Below are 20,267 nucleotides of genomic sequence, written 5' to 3'. Positions count from 1 at the left end.
GCGTGTGGGCGTGTGGCTGAGGTTACTTCGGCAAATGGGTCAGGGTTCATTAGAGTGAAGTACTTTTATTTTTTTGTTAATGGAAAGTTTGCCTGAAAATCATGGGGCAAGCCACAAATCACATGATGTGGAGGAAGAGCCCTGAAGGCCTCCATCCTCTCTCGCTGGGAGTGTGAGGCCTAGGCCTGCCCTGTCTTGAATTACTTAAGAATCCTCCCTTGGCTCTGACCTGTTCCCTGTCCTGTGGTCAGCGCTTCCTCACTGTGGGGATTTTTTTTTTTTCTCCCTAAGAGTGAAGACTCTGGAGAGAAGTCCGTGAGGCTGAGGAGGGTAAAAATAGAGCATATGTGCCCTGGACAAGTCTCTTGCTCAGGTTGACAGCCTCGGCTGGTGCTGTGGATGTCAAGCAGGAGACGAGTCCGGACTTCTTCGGCCACGGGCAGCCTTTGGGGGGGGCGGGGTGTGGGCAGCTGGCAGGGCGGCTGGCTGGTCACATAGGATAAGCAGCTTTTGTCTTCTGGGTTTGGAAGGGCCAGAGGACACTTCTCTCTGCCTTGACAGAGAGGGGGGTGTGGGAATTTTTGTAGCAGGAGTTGGTGGCGTTCTCTCTGGTGGATGAAACAAAGAGCTGTTTCTCCTTAGACTCTGCCAAATGAAACTGCTCGTGGCTCTTGGCACCAGCCACACCTCTCTAGGTCAGCTGTCGCTTACCCAGTGTTGGCGCCGGTTTGGGAGGGAGGGGAGGGTGAAGGAAGAGGGGTGCTGAGAACAGGAGGGAGCTCGGAATTTTCCTGGTGGACCACAGGGTGGGGTGGGGGTGCCGTCCTTTCTACTGCTTTCCTGACTGGTTCCTCCCTGTCTTTTTTGGTTTCTTCCAGCCTTACATTGCGGAGGTTAAAAAGTAAGTAGACGGTTAGTTGCCACCTCACCTCACTCCTGGGGGCTGGTTTTACTGTAGGGCGACCACAGGGGGAGGCTGGAGAATGGGATCCAAGAAGAATGGGAGAAATCCTTCCAGAAACTTGTCCCGACTGAGCAGAACTCCCAATAGAGTATCACAGGAGGTGCTTAGTGTTCACACTGGAAACGTCGGTACGACTGTGATGTTTACCAAGGACCGTGCACACGCTTACCAGGCAGCGACCGCTTGCACACACGCTAGCCTCCGACCTCGGGTTCCCCTGCCGTTTGCAGTCTGGGCGTCTCCTCCCCACTCTCTGCCTGCCCTCTGCACGAATACCCTGAAGGTTTGTGAGGGAGGCAGCAGGGAGAAGGAGAGCTCTGGACAGTTCACAGGTGAGAAGCCTGCGCTCACCCTCATGGTGAACCTCGGTCCCCTGCCTCCCATCTCTTCCCTTCCTTTCTGTTTGGTTCATTCGCTCTGTGAGTCATTCTCATTCAGTCGTGACATCGGTTTGAACACACCTGATCATGGACCAGGTTACAAATACGAAATTAAACAAGTACGTGTTGTGTTCTCTCGGTCGTAAAGGGTACCTCTCAACTCCTCTGAGCTGCCCCACAAAGGGGACGGTAATGTGGGTTGGCCCAGAAGCCTCAGAGCAGGGTTAGGATTACTCTGACATGTGTGGTTCTTTGTCCCCTTCCCTTGTTAGTGGGGAGGGCCGGGGTGTGGGGGAAGGGCCTGAGCTTTTGCCCTCCTCACTAGTTCTGTGACCTGTGTTTGCTTCCCTATCGACAGGAGGCCGTTCTGTTACATTTCTTCCACCGCAGCGTGCTTGCAAATGAGTTCAATGTGAAAGTGGTTTAGGAAATCCGGAGCTCTGGATAATATTGAATATTTTTATAGCGTCGTTTGCAGAATGAGGCCAGGCGCTGCCTGTTTGAATCCGCACATTGCTTCGAGGCCTAACTTTGCTCTGCCCGTTCTGAAAGTCTCTTGTAAATGCCAAGCTAAAAGGGGGTTCTCCTTCCTCTCAGCCTCTGTCCCGTAGCAGGCACCACTCATTTCATGGTAATTATTTGGAAGGCTCTTGTTTGCTAGTCTTGGACTTTTACTGAACTTTCCATGTGGTTTCCCTCTAAACTGCAAGCCTCTTGAGTCTTGTGTCTTGTTCCCTTTCCCCGATCCCCGCCTTATCTAGTATAGCTCCTCGTGTGTGCTTTCTCCCCCAAACCACGCCAGCCTACCCTTCTCTGGGCTTATGCTCATCTTTGTCAGGAACGTCCTTTCCCCCCTGCAGGGCTCCACTCTGAGGTTTAGCTTACGCAGCCCCTCCTCCAGGAAGCTCTCCTGGCTGTCTGCCCCTTTCCTGTTGCCTCAGGCTTGTTTCCTTCCCAGTACTCTGTGTTCTTTTCACCACATTTAATACGCTGGTTGAGGTCACACACTAGCCCGTGAGCTCCTTGAGGGTAGAGATCGTGTCTCATCCTCTTTTCCTTTCCCTCAGAGCCAAAGCACATCTCAGCCGGCTCAGGCTCGCTGTGGCTATGAGTTTGAGTACCTGAGTCCCTGCCTCAGTGTTAAGCCTTCTGTGGTGACAAGTAATGGAACCATCCGGAGCTAGCTTGCTTAAAGGAGACCCTTACTCTGGGATACAGGGTGAGGCTCAGGACCCTGCGGGCTCAGGGCCACCAGGTCTGGGACGGGACCAAAGAGAGCCTGGGCTCTCATGCCCCTCTCTTTGACCTGTGCTAGGCTGCTCCAGTGGAAGATGCCTTACACTCAGATCCTAAGCTGTTCTGTCATGGAGACAGTCTCTTGGTTCCCGTTCGTTCGACTGTGAGAAAGAGGCCGTGGTCCAGCTAGGGCCCAGTGCCATCTGTAGCCCGGTCACCTCTAGCCGCGGGAATGGAGGGGTCATACGGCAGACGCATGGCTACGGGGAGCCTCCCTAGTGTCCATGGCAGTGTCGGGGTGCTGAGGGAGGGACGTTGTTAGGGGTCCACTCTGAACTGAGAGGACACTCTGAAAGCTTTCCACTCCATTTAGCACATCTATTAACTGGATATGTACCCTGCAAAGGTGCCAGGAGGGGCACCAGGCGCCTTCTGCCTTGAACTAAGTCTGAGTGGCTTTTCCTTCACCTCTGATTTCTGGTTCCTGTCAACCAGCTGAAGGGTGGGACAGCCAGGCCTTTCAGATGGGGTGGGCAGAGTGGGGGAATACCCCATTAGGAGCTTTGGCAAACCCGGTCTCCTTTGGCTACGTGTTCGTGAACATTTGGTATCAAGTCTAATTTATTCTGGAACTCTACAGAAAGTCGGTTTCACCTCGCTCCTTCCCCCGACCTGAGTCAAGTGGGAGGGCTTGGTGAGGAGTGGCTGGCAGCAGTGCTGTTTATTTGCCTCTGACTGCTTGGGAGGGTGTTTGGGCCCCCCAGGGTGTTCCACATCTGGGTCTCTAGACAGAGTTGGGCTGTGGCCAGACATGGTGGCACTTGGGTGAAGCTGCATTGAGTTAGTTGGGGGTATGCGGCCGCTAGGGCCGACTGATTTCAAGGTCACAGGGCAGGCACACCTAGACCTGAGGAATGTGGGAGCTGGATGAGAGCTTGCAAGCCGTCTGGTTCCATAGTCCCCTCCCCAGTGCGCACGTAAGAGAGGTGAGGTTCCAGGGCTCCAGCAGGCTATACGAGGTCACCACAGAGAGCTGAGCAGCCTCCTGGCTGGAGTGTACTTCCCCAAGCTACGTCCTCATCCTAGAACACTGCCCCTGTCTGTTCTCTGATCCTTAAGATCCCTTCGTCTGGATAAAACATTGGTGGCCAGTAAGATGGAAGTCAAAGTCATTAGGTAGGACTTCCAGAAAAGGTCTTTTTTTAAAAGAGAATTTAGTCAGCGGGTAGGTGAACTTTCTTCTTAACTTCCTGCCTGGAACACATACATAACACCTGGAACTCCAGCAGCCATCTTAGGCCATGAGGCAACCACGAGGATAGGAACAACATGATAAGGATGGTAGGACAGAAAAACGGAGTTGTGGCACATTGATGATGTTATCAGATTTTCCTTGCTTAGCTCCAGATTTCCTTTACAGAAACAAACAGTTGTTTGGGCCACTATTTGGGTTTCCTGTTATGTGAAGGCTGCTGAAGGCAGTGCTGACGCTAGCAGAGCAGATGCAGTTCAGCAGCATAGACACAGGTGTAAGGCGGTGTCCTAAACTAACATTTTCTGAGCACCCTCTGTGCATTTGCTGATCAACGTAGGGTCAAGGGAACTGGGTTGAGAGCTAGAAGCCTGGGGTTCTTAGCTAGGCTCTGCCACTCCCTGGCTGCACGATCCTGTTCCCTTTAAGCCTCACGTCTCCTTTTCTGTAAGATGGGGATGAGAGCTGAAAGTGTCCAGTGCAGTGCTGGGGTGCAGCACTGATAGCAGCTGGTGTTGGGGTGGTCTCAGGATGGTGGTGTGAGGACACAAAGGTCAGTGCGGCAGCAGTGACCAGTGCTGATGTGAGCAGTGAGGGGCTGCAGGGCTGAAGCTTAGGTGGAGGCAGGGGTGCACCATCCAGGGCTTCCTTTAGGCTTGCCCACCTGGGTGTGGCAAGGGCAGCAGAGCACTGCTGCCTCTGCTGTAACCGGAAGGGGTTGGACTAAGTGCCCCTGTCACCGTTAATGTGCTGTGAGTGTGATGTTGTTCAGAGGAAGGGGTGGAACCCAAACCGCTCTCAGCTGGGCCTTGAGAAACGGGCCTTTGCATCTTCCCTGTGCCGGCTTGGAGCTCTGCGCTGAGGCCGGGAAGGCGGCTCAGGCAACATCTCAACTCCCCTTCTTGCTTTGCTGCTGAAACCCAAATGCCGCTACCCGGCGACTCGCTCCAGGCCATTCGAACGGACTGGTGGTCAGGCATCCGTGTCTGCTCTCTCCTGTGGACAGGAACCTATGGTGAAATATTTTCAACCACAGAAGAACGGTCCATACTTTTTCTGTCCAAAGACCTTTTTTTTGGCTTCACCTTTCTCTCCACAACCGTCCAAACCCAAAGCCTCTCTCTGCCCTTCCCTCTTTCCCACCTCAGTGGCTTCAGTTCTGCACCTGCACTCTTTGCACTCATGCAGAGCTGGCTGGTGTCTGGAGGGTGAAACCATGTCTTTACAATGAACTGAAATTATCAAGAGACGTGCTTATGTCCCAGCCTGGGGTGCTGGGTCGGGGGGTGATGGGCAGAGGCCTGAAATAGGAACCGCTCACTGCTCGGCCCCATGGGGCTCCATTTTTCTGACCAGCTGCTAGATGGTTTGAAAAATGCCCGCATTTCCTTATTGTGGTCGTTCCTAGATTTTCAGTTTTGATATAATTGAAATAAGGTTTGTCCGAGTAAACACGGTACACATAGATAAGTTTCCTTGTTCAGGCAAGACTAAAGGTAACCAGTACTGTACGTACTTTCAAATGCTTCCCTTTTTCTTTTTAAGTTTTATTTAAGTCCTCTCTACACCCAACGTGGAGCTTGAACTTAGTCCCCGAGATCAAGAGTCACATGGTCTACTGTCAGAGCTGGCCAGGCGCCCCTGTAACTGGGTTTTTGAACGGAAGAGGGATATGTGCGTGTGGGGGTAGAAGGCAGCGGGGCAAGAGGGTGTGCAGCGCACAGCGACAGCCCCAAGTTCCCTTCCCCAGAAGCAGCCTGTCAGCCTCCACACAAGCGTGGGATCGCACATGCTTTTCTAGGAAGAAGGGGGACTGCGTAGGGGTTTGTCCTCCCTGCTCCGGGGCTGTCGTAACCCGGTCACTGAGAGCGGTTTGGGGAAAACCCAAGAGAGTTCAGTGGCAGCAAGAAGCTCTTGTGCCACGGGTGGGTGGGTGGATGTTCTGCCACGGGGTGAGCCCGAGGGCTGCTGGGAATGTCCACAATCTTGGAAAACTGTCATCCCCCCCCTGCCCCCCGCCAACAGCAAGACCGTGCATAATGTGAACACGACCAACTGAAATAGTTTTGCTATTTTAACCACAGGGCCTTGTAGAGCCGGCGACCCGGCTGGGGCTTTCCTTCTGGGAGGCTCGGGCGCGGAGTAAAAAGCCCAGCTCTCGCCTGTGCGCTGCGCGCTGGGAGGCCAGGGTACATGCTCTTCACCCTGATTGTATTCACGGGGGACTTTCTGAGATAACAGGCTTCACCTGTGTGTGAAGTGTTTTTTACCTGCTTAGCCGAAGAAACTCGCGTGCCCTCTTCTGGGAGGGGGGCTGTGAAATCACACGCTTCATAAAGACACGGCCTCCTGTGGACCCTTGAAACCCCCCTTGAACGAGGGGTCAGTGACAACCACCCCACTCCGGGTGGGTAATTAAGGAACAGACTGACTCTTCCTCCCTCCCTTCCAGTCTGTCGTCTGTTATCTGGTTTGTTACTTGTTTCCTTTTTTTACGGAGGGAACAGCAACGGCAATGATGTCACCCCACAGGAGACACAGAGCCTGGAGATCACGAGGCTCAGTCCCGACCGGCGGCGGCGGCGAAGAGAAGCTGGCGTGTGGATTTTCAGTATCGCGCGTGTCTTAACTGGTTTGTCCGAGCTTAGTAGAAGAATCAGTTAAATTGTGCTTTCGTGGTTTATTCTTCCTGTCTCCTCTGCAAACTAATTCATGAATTCATTTTTAAAAAGGCCCTTTGCCTTCATCTGGGGAGTTACCCCATGGAAATAGGATGAGCATGGCCTCTTACGAAACAAGGAGCTTTTTAAAAAAAATTAATGGTGTATAATGAGCAGAACTCCCGTTTACCAAATAATAGCATTTGGGAGAGGGACTGGTTGCGTGCCCACGATGGATTAAATGTCAGACGTGTTCTGCCTCCTGTTCTCTTCCTGCCTTGGCCACAGCCCCAGGTGGGACCCGTGCCGTGCCAGCGCCTGGCCCCACATGAGTTCCCTCGCAGGAAGTCATCAATATGGGCGGACGGGCTCCGGGGTTGGTGGGAGTCACAGACGGGCCGGGTGCTACCTGGAGGGCTTGGAGAGACCTGGGTGTCTTTCCTGATCCGTGGTCCTCGGTGTCAGAAGAGGGCATGATACTGAAGACAGGTGACTGCGATAAGTGGCTGGCTGAGAGAGAGAGAGTCCGAGAGAGCAGCAGGGAAGCAGTTGACCTAGCAGGTTAAGAGTGACGCTTGAGTCAGACCTGGTTTGGAAGCCGCCAGCTGTCACAAGGAATGAATAAAATCCTGCGTGAAAATGGTGTAGCGCAGCTGACTTATGTCGTCAGCGTGCTCTGTTTGGGAGCTGCGCGTGGTGGTATCAACAGGAAGGAAGTGCCCACACAGCCTGTTAGAAGTTGGGGGCCACGTGTCAGGTACCATAGGGCACAACTCTCTGTTCCTACTATTTGTGTTGTTTTGCACGCATGAGTACTCTGGCTTCTCACTAGAGTCCAGGGTGACCTAAGCGAGGCCTCTCATGGACTCCGTCCAAGGAAGCTTAGGTGCTCAGTCCCTGAAGCCCCTTTGTTGTCCCTGAGGTGATCACCGCAGCATGGCCCCATCATCAGCCCCCCTGCTGGGCTCCAGGGCCACAGGGACAGCTCTGGGGCCTCGCGGCAGGAGGACAAGGCAGGGGGTGGGCCACAGCAGCACCGACGCTGGTGCAGCGGGGAGTGGGATCTCACCAGAAGGGCAGGGGGCCGGCAGACGTCAGGCAGGAGAGGGGTGTGAGCAGGTCTGCGTTTGGATAGAGGACTTCAGGCCAGCAGGGGCACAGGCAAGGAGAGCACGACTGTGATCATCCAGGCGAGAGGTGAGGCCTTAATTACAGAGCAGTGGAGTCGTGTCTAGAACTAACGGGCAGGGGTCTGTGATCAGCCGGAAGTGGAAAAAAGAAAGTGACTTCTAGGTGATGACATTCACTGGAAAAGGAAGTAAGGGGAGGAACAGGATTGGGGCAGAGGGGCAGGGTGTGAAAAATACGAAAACAAAAGTACGGGACATAACTGAGTTTGTGGAGCTTGTGAGACGTGTCAAACGTGCCAGCTAAAGCAGTTGGTAAGACCTGACTGTATGTCAGATGCTGTGCTAAGCACCTTATACAGGTTTTATTGAATCCTTGTAGGAGCCCATAAAATACGCGCCTTTATTCCCATTTTACAGATGAGAAAGCGGAGGCACAGTGTAACTTGCCCGACACCGTTAATAACGGAGTGCCAGACTTCGACCCCCGAGCTTCTGGGCTCAGTACCATGGTGTTTTTTCTTCTTTCTTTTTTATCGAAGTGTAGTCAACACACAATGATGCATTAGTTTCGGGTGTGTGACATGGTGACTGGCTAAGTCTGTGTGTTTTGCTGTGCTCACCACAAGTGTAGCTCCCCACCTGTCCCCATACAGCGCCATCATAGTACCACTGACTACATTCCCCGTGTTGAAGCTTTCATCCCTGCAGCTTACTCATTCCATACCGGGAAGCTCGTGCCTCCCACTCCCCTTCACCTATTTGCCCATCCCCCCACGCACTCCAGCAACCAGCAGTGTGTTCTCTGTATTGATGGGTCTGTTTCTGCTTTTGTCCATTTGTTTTGTTTTTTAGATTCCACATGTAAGTGACATCCTATGGTCTTTGTCTTTCTCCATCAGACTAATTTCACTTAGCATAATACTCTCTGGGACCATCCGTGTTGTGGCAACGGGCAGGGTCTCATTCTTTTCTGTGGCTAATACCCCACTGTACATATATACCATATTTTCCTTATCCCTTCATCTGTCAGTGGCCACGGCTTGCTTCCACACCTTGGCTATTAAATGCTGCAGTAAACATGGGGGTGCACGTATCTTTTGGAATTAGTGTTTTCATTTTCTTTGGGTAAATACCCAGTAGTGGAATTACTGGATCGTACAGTAGTTCTATTTTTTAAAATTTTTGAGAAGCCTCCATACTGTTTTCCACAGTGGCTGCCCCAATTTACACTCCCACCGACAGTGCATGAAGGTTCCATTGTCTCCACATCCTCACCAACACTCGTTTCTTGTGTTTTTGATTCCAGCCATTCTGAAAAGTGTGAGGTGATATCTCATGGTGATTTTGATTTGTTTCCTGATGATTAATGATGTTGAGCCTTTTCTCATGTGTCTGTTGGACATTTGATGTCTTCTTTGGAAAAATGTCTATTCAGATCGTCTGCTTATTTTATTTTTTTAAAGATTTATTTATTAGACAGCAAGTGGGGGAGGGGCAGAGGGAGAGAGAGAATCTCAAGCAGACTCCACACTGAGCACAGAGCCCGACACTGGGCTCTATCTCAGGACCCTAAGATCATGACTAAGCTGAGATCAAGAGTTGGGCACTTACCCAACAAAGCCACCCAGGTGCCCCCCCCCCGCTTATTATTTTTTTCCCTCTGCTTATTTTTTAATAAGCTCTTTTTTTTGGTGTTATGTAAGTTCTTTATATATTTTGGATATCAACCCCTTATTGGATTTATCATTTGCTCATATCTTCTCCCATTCAGTAGGTCGCTTTTCTTTTGTTGATGTTTCTTTGCTGTGCAAAAACTTTATATTTTGGTGCAGTCCCAATAGTTTATTTTTGCTTTTGTTTCCCTTGCCCAAGAAGACTTATCTATGAAAATGGTGCTAGGCTGATGTCAGAGATTACTGCCTGTTTTCCTCTAGGAGTTTTATGGTTTCAGGCCTTACATTTAGGTCTTTAATCCATTTCGAGTTTATTTTTGTGTATGGTGTATAAGAAAATGATCCAGTTTCATTGTTTTGCATGTAGCAGATGTTGTTCTTTGTCAGGATTGCTTTGGCTATTCGGGATCCTTTGCGGTTCTATACACATTTTAGGATTATTTTTTCTAGTTCTGGAAAAATAGTATTGGCAGTTTTCCAGATGTCAATGCATTTTCCAGATGCATTGAATCTATATATTGTTTTGGGTGGTATGGACATTTTAACAATACTCTCTTAATCCACGAGCATGGTATGTCTTTCCATTTATTTGTGTCTTCTTTAGTTTCTTTCACCAGTGTTTTATAGTTTAAGAGTACACCTCTTTGGTTAACTTTATTCCTAGGCACTTTATTCTTTTTGGTAAAATTGTAAATGGAATTGCTTTTCATTTATTTTAGAGAGCACGAGTGAGCATAAGCAGAGGAGCAGAGGGTGAGAGAATCTGGAGCAGACTCCGCACTGAGCGTGGAGGCTGATGCGGGGCTCGATCCCATGACCCTGAAATCATGACCTGAGCTGAAATCAAGAGTTGGACACTTAACTGAGCCACCCAGGTGCCCCAATGGAATACCTTTTTAAATTTCTACCACTTCATTTTTAGTGTATATAGAAAGGCAACAAATTTCTGTATTTTTGTATCCTGCAATTTTACTGAATTTGTGTGCTTTTACTGAATTGTGTGCTTGTGTGCTTTTCCTTGGCTTTATAGTTTTCGGTAGAGTCTGTAGGGTTTTCTGTATATAGTATATCATCTGCAAATAGTGCCAGTTTTATTTCTTCCTTACTAATTTGGATACTTTTTATTTCTTGTCTGATTCCCTGGCTAGGACTTCTAGTACTGTGTTGAATAAAAGTGGTGAGAGTGGGCGTCCTTGTCTTGTTCCTGATCTTAGAGGAAAAGCTCCCTGTTTTTCACCATTGTGTATGATGTTAGTGGTGGGTTTGTCATATGTGGCCTTTATTGTATTGAAGTATGTTCTCTCTAAATGCACTTTGTTGAGAGTTTTTTCTTTTTATCATGAATTGATGTTGAATTTTGTCAGGTGCTTTTTCTGCATCTATTGAGATGATCATATACTTTTTATCCTTCGTTTTGCTGATGTGGTGTATCATACTGATCGACTTGCAAATATTGAGCCATGTTCGTATCCCCGGAGTAAATCCCACTTGATCATGGTGAATGATTTTTTTCATATGTTGTTTATGTGGTTTGCTAGTATTTTGTTTAGGATTTTTACAGCTATGTTCATCAGGGAAGTTGGCTTATAGTTTTGTTTTTTAAACAGTGCCTTTGGTTTTGGTATCAGGGTGATCCTGGCCTTGTAGAATGTATTTGGAAGCTTTCCTTCCTCTTCTGTTTTTTGTTTTTTTTCGTTTTTAAGTAGGCTCCATGCTGGGCATGGAGCCCAACATGGGGCTTGAACTCATGACCCTGAGATTAAGACCTGAGCTTGTCAGTTGAGCATCTGACTCTCTCACCCATGTGCCCCTCCTTTCGCTTCTGGTTTTTGGAATAGAGAATAGATATTCTTTAAATGTTTTGTAGAATTCACTTGTGAATCCATCTGGTCCTGGACTTTTGTTTGTTTGGAGTTTTTTGGTTACAGTTTAATTTTGTTACTAGTAACTGTTCTATGAAGATTTCCTATCTTCCTCATTTGGTTTTGAAAGATTGTATATTTCTAGGAGTTTATCCATTTCTTCTAGCTTGTCCAATTTGCTGAAATATCATGTTTTGTTGTAGTCTCTTATAATCCTTTGTATTTGTGTAGTGTTGGTTGGTCTTTTTTCATTTCTGATTTATTTTGGGTCCTCTCTCTTTTTTGATGAGTCTGGCTAAAGGTTTATCAATTTTGTTTATCTTTCCAAAGAACCAGCTCTTGATCTCCTTGATCTTTTTTATTTTTTTAGTCTTTATTTCTGCTCTGATCTTACTTCTTCTAACTTTGGGTTTTGTTTGTTCTTTTTCTAGTTCTTTTAGGTGTAAGTTTAGATTAAGATTTTTCTTGTTTCTTGAGGTAAGCCTAGGCTGCTACAAATTCTCCTCTTAGATCTGTTTTCACTGCATCCCAAAGATTTTGGACTGTTGTTTTCATTTTCATTTGTCTCCATGTATTTTATTTCCTCTTTCATGTCTTCATTGACCCACTTAGTAGCATGTTGTTTAGCCTCCATGTTTGTGTTTTTTTCCAGGTTTTTTTGGTAATCAATTTCTAGTTTTATACTGTTCTGGTTGGAAAAGGTGCAAGATATAATTTCAATCTTATTAAATTTATTGGGACTTGTTTTGTGACCTAACATGTGATCTGTCCTAGAGAAAGTTCCATGTACACTTGAAAAAAATGTGTTGTTGAAAGACACTCTTCCCTTACTGATTTTCTACCTGGATGGTCTGTCCGTTGACGTCAGTGAGGTGTTAAAGTCCTCTACTATTACTGCATTACTGTCCGTTTCTTCCTTTATGTTTGTTAATACTTGCTTTATGGATTTAGGTGCTCCGGCGTTGGGTACGTAAATGTTCACAATTGTTGTATATCCTCTTTCTGGACTGATCCCCTTATCGTGAAATAATGCCCTTTGTCTCATTACAGTCTTTGTTTAAAGTCTATTTTGTCTGATATAAGGATTGCTACCTGCCTTCTTTCCCCCGCTTCCATTTGTGTAGAATGTCTTTTTCCATCCCTTTGCTTTCAGTCTGTGTCTTCGGATCCGATGTCTCTTGTAGGCAGCATATAGACGGGTCTTGTTTTTTCATCCATTCTGCCATTCTGTGTCTTGATTGGAGCATGTAGACCATTTACATTTGAAGTAATTATTGATAGGTATTTGTTGCCATTTGTTGTCTTCTGGATGTTTTTGTAGTTCTTCTCTTGCTCTCTTGTGATTGATGATTCTCTTGTTGTTATGCTTGGTTTTCTTTGGCTTTATTTTTTGTGTATCTATTATAGGTTTTTAGTGTGTGGTTACCATAAGGTTCATATAAACCTCACATATGGTTCGCATATAGTCCTACTTCATCCTAAATGTATGTCAGTCTGTAGTAAGTTGGTGGTCACTTAAGTTTGAATGTATTCTAAAAGAACTGTATTTTTACTCCCTCCTCCACAGTTTGTATGTGTATTTTACATTTTTTAAAATTTTGTGATTACCCTTAATTTTTTTAGTTAATTGATTTTAATACTTCTGTCTTTAACCTTCACACTAGCTTTATCAGTGATTGCTCTGCTACCTTTACCGTATGTCTGCTTTTACTCATGACGTTTTTTCCTTTTACAATTTTCTTCTAATTATGGCCTTTTCTTTTCCACTTAAAGAGTTTCCTTTAAAATTTCTTATAAGGCTGGTTTAGTGATGATGAACTCCTTCAACTTTTTTTTTTTCTCTTTTTTGGTCTGGGAAACTCCTTCAATTTTGAATGATAATCTTTTTTTTTTTTCTTTTTAAGCATTGGTTTCAGGGGGCTTTATTTCAGATTTCAGAGATTTATTTTTTTTAAAGATTTAATTAATTAATTAATTAATTTTACAAAGAAAGAGCCAGTGAGAGAGGGAACACAAGAAAGGGGAGTGTGCGAGGGAGAAGCAGGCTTCCTGCCAAGCAGGGAGCCTGATGCAGGGCTTGATCCCAGGACCCTGTGATCACGCCCTGAGCCGAAGGCAGACGCTTAACGACTGAGCCACCCAGGCGCCCCTCTGAATGATAATCTTGCTGTGTAGAGTATTCTTGGTTGTAGGTTTTTTTCTTTTAGCAGTTTGAATATATCATGCCACTCGCTGCTGGCCTGCAAAGTTTCTTTCTGCTGAAAGATCAGCAGATAGTCATATAGGGTTTCCTTTGTGCGTATCTTGTTACTTCTCTCTTGCTGCTTTTAAATTTCTCTAATTTTTAATCTTTGGCATTTTAATTATTCTGTGTTGTGGTATGGACTTGCTTGTGTTCATCTTGTTTGGAACTCTCTGTGCTTCCTGAATCTGGAGGTCTGTTTCCTTCCCCACTTTAGGGAAATTTTCAGCTGTTATTCCTTCAAACAAGTTTTCTGTCCCTTTCTCTTCCCTCCTCCTTCTGGAACCCTCGTAATGCCAATGTTTGTTTGTTGGACATGTTGTCCAAGAGACCCCCTAGCCTATCCTCATTTTAAAGTTCTTTATTTTTGCTGTTCAGCTTGTGTGCTTTTCATCACCCTGTCTTCCAGATTGCTGATGTTCTGCCTCCTTTAATCGATTGTTGATTCCCTCTAGTGTGTTTTTTATTTCAGTTATTGTGTTCTTCAATTCTGGTTCTTTTTCATATTTTCTTTCTCCTTGTTGAAGTTTTCACTAAATTCATCCACTTTTCTTTCCAGTCCTGTGAGCATCTCAGTGACCATTACATCAAACTCGTTATCAGGTACATTGATTAGTTTCATTTCCTTCTCTTTTTTCTGAGGTTTTATCTTGTTCTTTTGTTTGGAGCATATTTCTCTGTCTTCTCATTTTGCTTGACTTTGTGTTCGTTTATATGAATTATGGGGAGCAGCTACTTCTCCTCAATTTGAAGAAATGGTTTTATGTGTGGTCATCCCCTGTGTAGACTATGTGTGTGCCTGGTGACTTTGGTTGGCTAGAGCAGTGATTGGCATGGGCTGGGGGGTCCCAGGACAGTGCTTGAGCTGCCCTGCTGGAATGGCCTGAGCCGAAGTGGGCATGAGCTGGGGTGTCCCATGATGTTCCATGCAGGGGGCACCTTGATGGGGCAGCAGGAGCCAAGGTGGGCACAAACCAGGGGGTGCTGGGGTGCTCCATGTAGATGGTGCTCTGGCGAGCAGCTGAAGCTTGCAGTGGGATGTGGGCTGAAGAGTCCCAGAGTGCTTTGCATGGGGGGTGCCCTAGCCAAGGCAGGCACAGCCTGAGGGTCCTCGGGGGCTCCATACAGGGTGTGACCTGATGGGCCGGGAGGTCCCAGGGTGTTCTGCTACAGCAGCACCGTATGTCCCTAACATCTATGCTGTACTGCTGCTTTGTGCCATTTGGAAACCCAGGCCAGGAGCTCAGGGTAGATCTGAGCTGTAGCTATAGATATGTGGTTCATCTGAGGCCAGGGGAGTGCTAAGGATGTGAAGAGAGCCAGTTAGAGAGTGTTTCTGGTGTTAAACCTTTCCTTTTGCTTACTTGTCAGGTATAAGCTCATCCCTGATGCAGCCCCAAAGGTGGGGTGCTGTAGAGGACAACCTAAGCATCACTGCTCAAGGTCCACAGGCCCCCCGGGGTGCTTTGCCCAGAGGAAGGGGGAAGGCAGGACAGCATAGGGTAGTCTGGTTGATGGCAGCCTCAGGATGAGCCCCCACGAAGGCACATGCGAGAGGAGGCAGAGCCCACTGCCAACGAGCCCTCCAAGAGGGCCATCTAAGGCAAGGAGGGGTAGCAGGCATGCATGTCAGACTTGCGGCTGGTCTGAAGGAGAGGAATCCAAACTGTTCTCCTAAAGATTGCCCTGGCAGGACTCCTCTAAAGCTTACTCTTTCCTAAGGGCTTAGTGTCTTACAATTCAGTTAAGTCCAAGTCCTAGAAAGCTGATGCCCCAAAGGCTAGCCAGGACATCTGTGTTCCCATTTGCCAGGTGAGAAAGTTGAGGCCCAGAGAAGTGACTCGGTCAAATTTTTGTTGTGACACAGCCACCGCTTGTCTGTCCTAGGATGACGAAACAGATCTGACAGACGGACACACTGGCCGCCTCTACCTATTGGGGATGGGTAGCCATGACCTTTGTTTACTTTGGAAAGGGCTCCCTCGGGATGATGGTCAGTTTCCTTCCCTCTTGCAGGGCCGAGTCTTTTCTTTAGAGTTCTGTCACTCCCCTGGGTATCTGTAGCCTGTTCTGCCGCTGAGATGTATTAAAGTCCTGTTCTGCTCTGCGGGTGAGCAGAGGGCAGCATGGGGGCGAAGCGCTCAGCCTGAAACCTGGAAACCTTTCTGTAGCCACTCGCCCACTCTGCTGTCGCTAGTCCTGCTCCAGGAGCCCCTCCGCCAGCACAGGTGAGAGCGTGTATCCTCTGACGCGGCGCGGCACAAGGTAACTGCCAACGGGGGCTTGTGGCCGCTGCTCAGCACGGGAACGAGCAGCGCCTGTGCTCACTCCGATCTGCGGCCGCAGACTCCCAGGTGAAGGCAAAGCAGCTCCTTTGTCCTCCCACCCCTGCTACTGAGCAGCAGGCCTTCTGGACCGGCAGCGCCAGCGTGGCCTGAGCGCTAGCTAGACACGCAGAGACCGCAGGCCCACCAGACTTCCTGAGTTGACAGCTGCGCGTCAGGACCTCCATCGTGATTCCTAGGAACGGCACGGGGGGGCAGGACCGCCGTCGGCCCTGCTTCCCCACAGCCACCTGCTTCCACGGCCTGACCCAGCAGAAGACGGCCAGTAACCTCACCCACCTACAACGCAGCCAGCAAGCACTGAAGCCCCTCTTGCTCCCCCCAGAACCTTCGAAAAGACAAGTTAGGACCAGAAAGTTAAGTTGCATTCTTAGCTTTCCAGGGCAAATACTCAAGACTTCTCCTGGAGACAGAGGTAAGTCCTCAAAAGCAAAGTAGTTTGGGGCCTTTGCTTTGGGGCAGTGACGCCCACTGCTGCTGTACAGCCAGCTGATACGGGATATTAAAGAGATGACTCGGACGGATTTAACAAGGTAATTTATATTCATTATTCCCAGATTATTCAAGGACAGGTGGTTGGCCGCTACATTTTCGAAAGTCCTAGAAAGCTAATTTATGTGCAGCCATCCTTCCCCCCAATAATACCTGATACATGAGGTGGTTTTCTGTCTCCATAACTCCTACTGTTTGCTGATGAGCTGACCTGCCTTCCTCCCAAACCCTGTCCTCAGCCAGACTGTTTTCAGCGGGGATAAAATACACAAGAGTCAAGGAAATGGTTTTTTTTAGACTTTTTTTTTTTGGTTTGTTTTTAAAGAAACTGCATACATCATCAGAGACAAACAATAATTTAAATACCATGCAGTTTCTGTATGTACAAAACCTAGGCCATAGAGATCCAGTTTAATTTGTATTCTATTTACATTGTCTTCCTCATACAGCCATCATCTGTTAAATTAGAACACAGGAGAGCGCTCCGATACAAAGACAAACTATGTACAGACACCCGGGAAGCAACTGGAAAAGCTACTGGTTTGGGGATTAACAGACAGATGGGAAGAAAAGTCATCTAAGGTGACCTCCACCCACCGCTGTGCACAGGGAGAGCCTGACATCCCATTCATCGAAGCACACACCACGATATTCATTCGGCAAATATAAATACACGTTCATAAGCGGGAGAAAAATAAACTCAGGCTTTTATCACATCTACCATCACGTTGTTTGGTTTCTCTAATTTGACATAAAGGCTGAAGTTTTAAAAGTCTCACAGGGCTTTGAGGGCCTTTGGAGAGGAACAGATCAGCAATTTTGAAAGAGCAAGTAGGCCGACGGCAGTCCCTTCCGTCACAGGTGGTGGGGGGAGGTTGGGGCAATGTCTGATTTTGAGAGGGAAACCTTAGATTTGAGGAATTTCACATTTCTCCTCTCACGCTAATCCGAATGCATATGCACAGGACCTTTGAGAACTGCGGCTTTTTCAGAAAAGGAACGCATCGTAAACCGCCTAGCCTGTCTCACCTTTTTATTTTTTTTAAGTAACATCTTCCAGTTGTCCTAATAATATGGCAAAAAAAAATTTGGATAGATTTCTATAAAGACCTCAAGATTTCACGGAAGGAAAAAGCAGAGGCCCCATGCTGTGGTCCACTGAGGGTGCTGAGCCCCCTAAACTGGGCTGAGCTAGCCCACCTGGATGGTGAGTGCCATCTCGGGCACGGGAAGTTCACCCCTAATTCCTGCAACTGACTTCTCAGAAAGGGCGCTCTGCAAGAAGTGGAAATTGTGCTCCCTGCCTCCCGTGCTCAGGGCGGACTGCCACAGTCGGGCACTTCGGGCAGGATATCTGGGCGGCTGGCTGGCTGGCTGCAGGGAAACCGATTTGGACGTCACGTTCCCAGGGCCTCAGAGGCCCGAGAAGCCAGCAGAGAAGCCGTTGGCCTTCAAAGGAGGAGTCCAGGCCACGGAAGGCGTTCTCTCTGGACTCGCTCCTGGGCCCGGGCAAGGCCCGACCATCACACCAGAGCCCTGGGAGCCGCACGAGGCCAGCTGGGAGTTCCAGAATCCTGGCAAGGCAGGCACCTTTGCCTGGAACACATGCCTGCCGTCAAAAAGTCCAACGAAAGAGCCCGACCTCTTTCGTCCTACCATTAGCACATTCAAACGTCAGTAAGCCTTTCGGGAAGACTGTGTTTACAGCCACAGTAAGATCCCGACCATGTTTTCCCTGAACAATACCTTCCCACGGCAGTTAACTATTCAGATTCCACATTCAAAGAGAAAAGCATCTAGTGACGGCGCCCTCGTGGGGCGGGGCAGCGGCGGGCTCGGCTCTGCAAAGGCTCGTGGGCGCCGCCTCAAGAACTGCCCTGCGCTCCCCCCAAAACCGGCGCAGCTCCTGCCTTAGTGCTGGCTGGAGGGGCCGTGAAGGCCTGCGGAAATGACACGGCCTCCGTGTGGGTGTGCGTCCCCGGAGTTAACGCTGCCCGCACGTTTTGGGGTGGGAACTGGGGAACTCCTTTTTGTGAAGGCCAGTCTGGCACCTTCTAACTCTCGGGCGCGTGGTGGCGGGGAGCGAGCCATTACCTGGAGAAACGGCAGTAACCGTGCGACGGCTCCAGAAGGCCAGGCAGAGTGGCGGGACTGAGGGCCCTACGAGCTCTGGTAGTTAGGAAAACCAAGGAAGCTGCAAGGGGTCTTGTTAAGATAGTCGTTAGGGTTTGGGGGCTGTCCTTCCTCTCCCTGCACATCCTGTCCTTGGTGTCCCTCCGTCAAAAGAACACTGCCTTTCTGGGGTCCCAAGTGAATGGGACAGGGAGAGAGACCCCTTCGATCGGCCTTACCAGCACCACGAGGGAGAGGAAGGCGTCTCTCCGGCTAGGAGCGGGAAGGTACAGCGTGGGCAGGCGCGGCTGGTGTTTGCACGATTCCGGCATCTGCCGAACCCTGAAGCTCCTCCACAGCAACTCTTCAGTGCAAAGAAAGGAGACTAGAAGGCCATCAAGTGGTTCTGAGTACCAGTCCTTCCGTGACCGGACGGCCAGTCTGCCAGGGACTGGTCTCTGGCTTGCATGCATTGGTCCTAAACTGAGAGGCTGTTTTCAGCTTCCAGGCCGCACGGTCACCGGCCCCGGGGTGCGTGGAGAAAATGAACAGCAGCCAAGCAGTGTCCTTACCCCAGCCTTTCTGTCCTCAACAGGGTCCTTACGCTCAGACGCACCAACGCCACAGGATTACCACGGCAGTGGCCGTGTGCGTAAGATCCCCCATGGCATTTGGCTTTTCTGACCCACATGGGTCGATTCTTTTGAACCGAGCAAATGACTGCTTTCCCCTCCTACACCAGAGCTCCCTGGAAGGCAGCTCAGCTCCGTCCGCGGGGGCAGGACAGGCGCTCGGGGCCGGCCTTCCACACCTGGAGCACACACAGGTCAGGGCCGACGGTCAACCACAGGCTCCCCCAGAAAAGCATCTTCCTTCCTGTTCACCATATGGACGACGGCTGAAGGGAGAGCAAGGGCAGGGGCAACCGAGGACAGTGCTCCCTCTCAGCGTCCTCCTCAGAGGCCCCTGAGCCGGACGCCACACCTACAGCCAGTGTGTCTGGCCAAGTCTAGAAGGCCCACCCGACCATTTGCTTTGCACAGTCCATTCCAGGCCAGACCCACCGCCTCGGTTTCTTTGGACCCAGGTGACACACACTTTAGGGGAGAGGTTCGCTGGGGCCTCAATGAGCCTAAGGCAGGCTGGCCTGCCGGGCCTGGCTGGAGAGGCCCAGGCCACTCTGGGCGCCGGGGCGTCTTCCGTCCGGCCCGCCGGTGCCCTCGGCGTCCGCGGCAGCGCCAGCAGCTCTGGCCGTGGAGCGGTGACCGTCGCGTTTTCGCAAAGAGAATCGTGATCATGTCTCCTTTTATTTCTCTTCTTCTTCTTTTTAAAAAAAGGCAGTTCAGAAGATTTACATCATAATGGGGAAGTGAATAAATACCAGCACTTATGGTTCTTATAAATTTATGTTTTGAAGACAGCATAGCACTCAAGAGGAATTTGACTGTTAAGGTCGGTGAAACCTAGGAAAACAAATAATCACATCAGGACCGGGGGCTCTTAAAGGTGCCAGATGCCCTGTTGCTGACGAGTGCTGGGCTGAACCGAAGGCACAGGCCCACAGCGCTCCCTGTCCTCCAGCCCCACGGGATTTACCTTCGATTCTGGAGTGGCTTACTCTGGAGCTGCCGGGGGCCACCCTGGACAGCCCTGCCGGCTCTCGGCCTGGACGCCGCAGCCAGGGGGAGCGCCCAACCTGCGTCTCTGAGGCCAAGCCCCACAGAGCCGGTACGTCCTGGTTCTCTAAAATGGTTACTGTTTAGTACGAGTCACAAGAATTAAGTCGATGACTCTGTCGCTAGCCAGCCACGGGACCTTCCATCAGGCCCTCAAATCTCTCTGCGCTTCAATTTCTCCAAAGGTGGCCACGGGGACACGGAATCACAGGGGCGAACCCACCTCGGAAGCGCCACGTGGAT

The 20,267-nt window shown here is 49.3% G+C and overlaps 1 protein-coding gene across 3 annotated transcripts in view; it reads right to left on the bottom strand.

Annotated features, from left to right (window-relative positions):
- Positions 1–16,520: 16,520 nt before the first annotated feature.
- PHACTR1 (phosphatase and actin regulator 1) overlaps positions 16,521–20,267 on the bottom strand; it is a 289,593-nt gene continuing 285,846 nt past the window's right edge. For all 3 annotated transcript variants that reach the window (XM_040645055.1, XM_040645056.1, XM_040645057.1), the window contains one exon: positions 16,521–19,811. In XM_040645055.1, coding sequence (XP_040500989.1) covers positions 19,796–19,811 — 16 coding nt within the window. In that variant the 3' untranslated portion in view covers positions 16,521–19,795. The remainder of the gene's footprint in view (positions 19,812–20,267) is intronic.

Source organism: Ursus maritimus, unplaced genomic scaffold, assembly GCF_017311325.1.
Source record: "Ursus maritimus isolate PB19 unplaced genomic scaffold, ASM1731132v1 scaffold_30, whole genome shotgun sequence".
NCBI classification, from domain to species: domain Eukaryota; kingdom Metazoa; phylum Chordata; class Mammalia; order Carnivora; family Ursidae; genus Ursus; species Ursus maritimus.
This window is presented reverse-complemented; position numbering and strand designations above follow the sequence as displayed.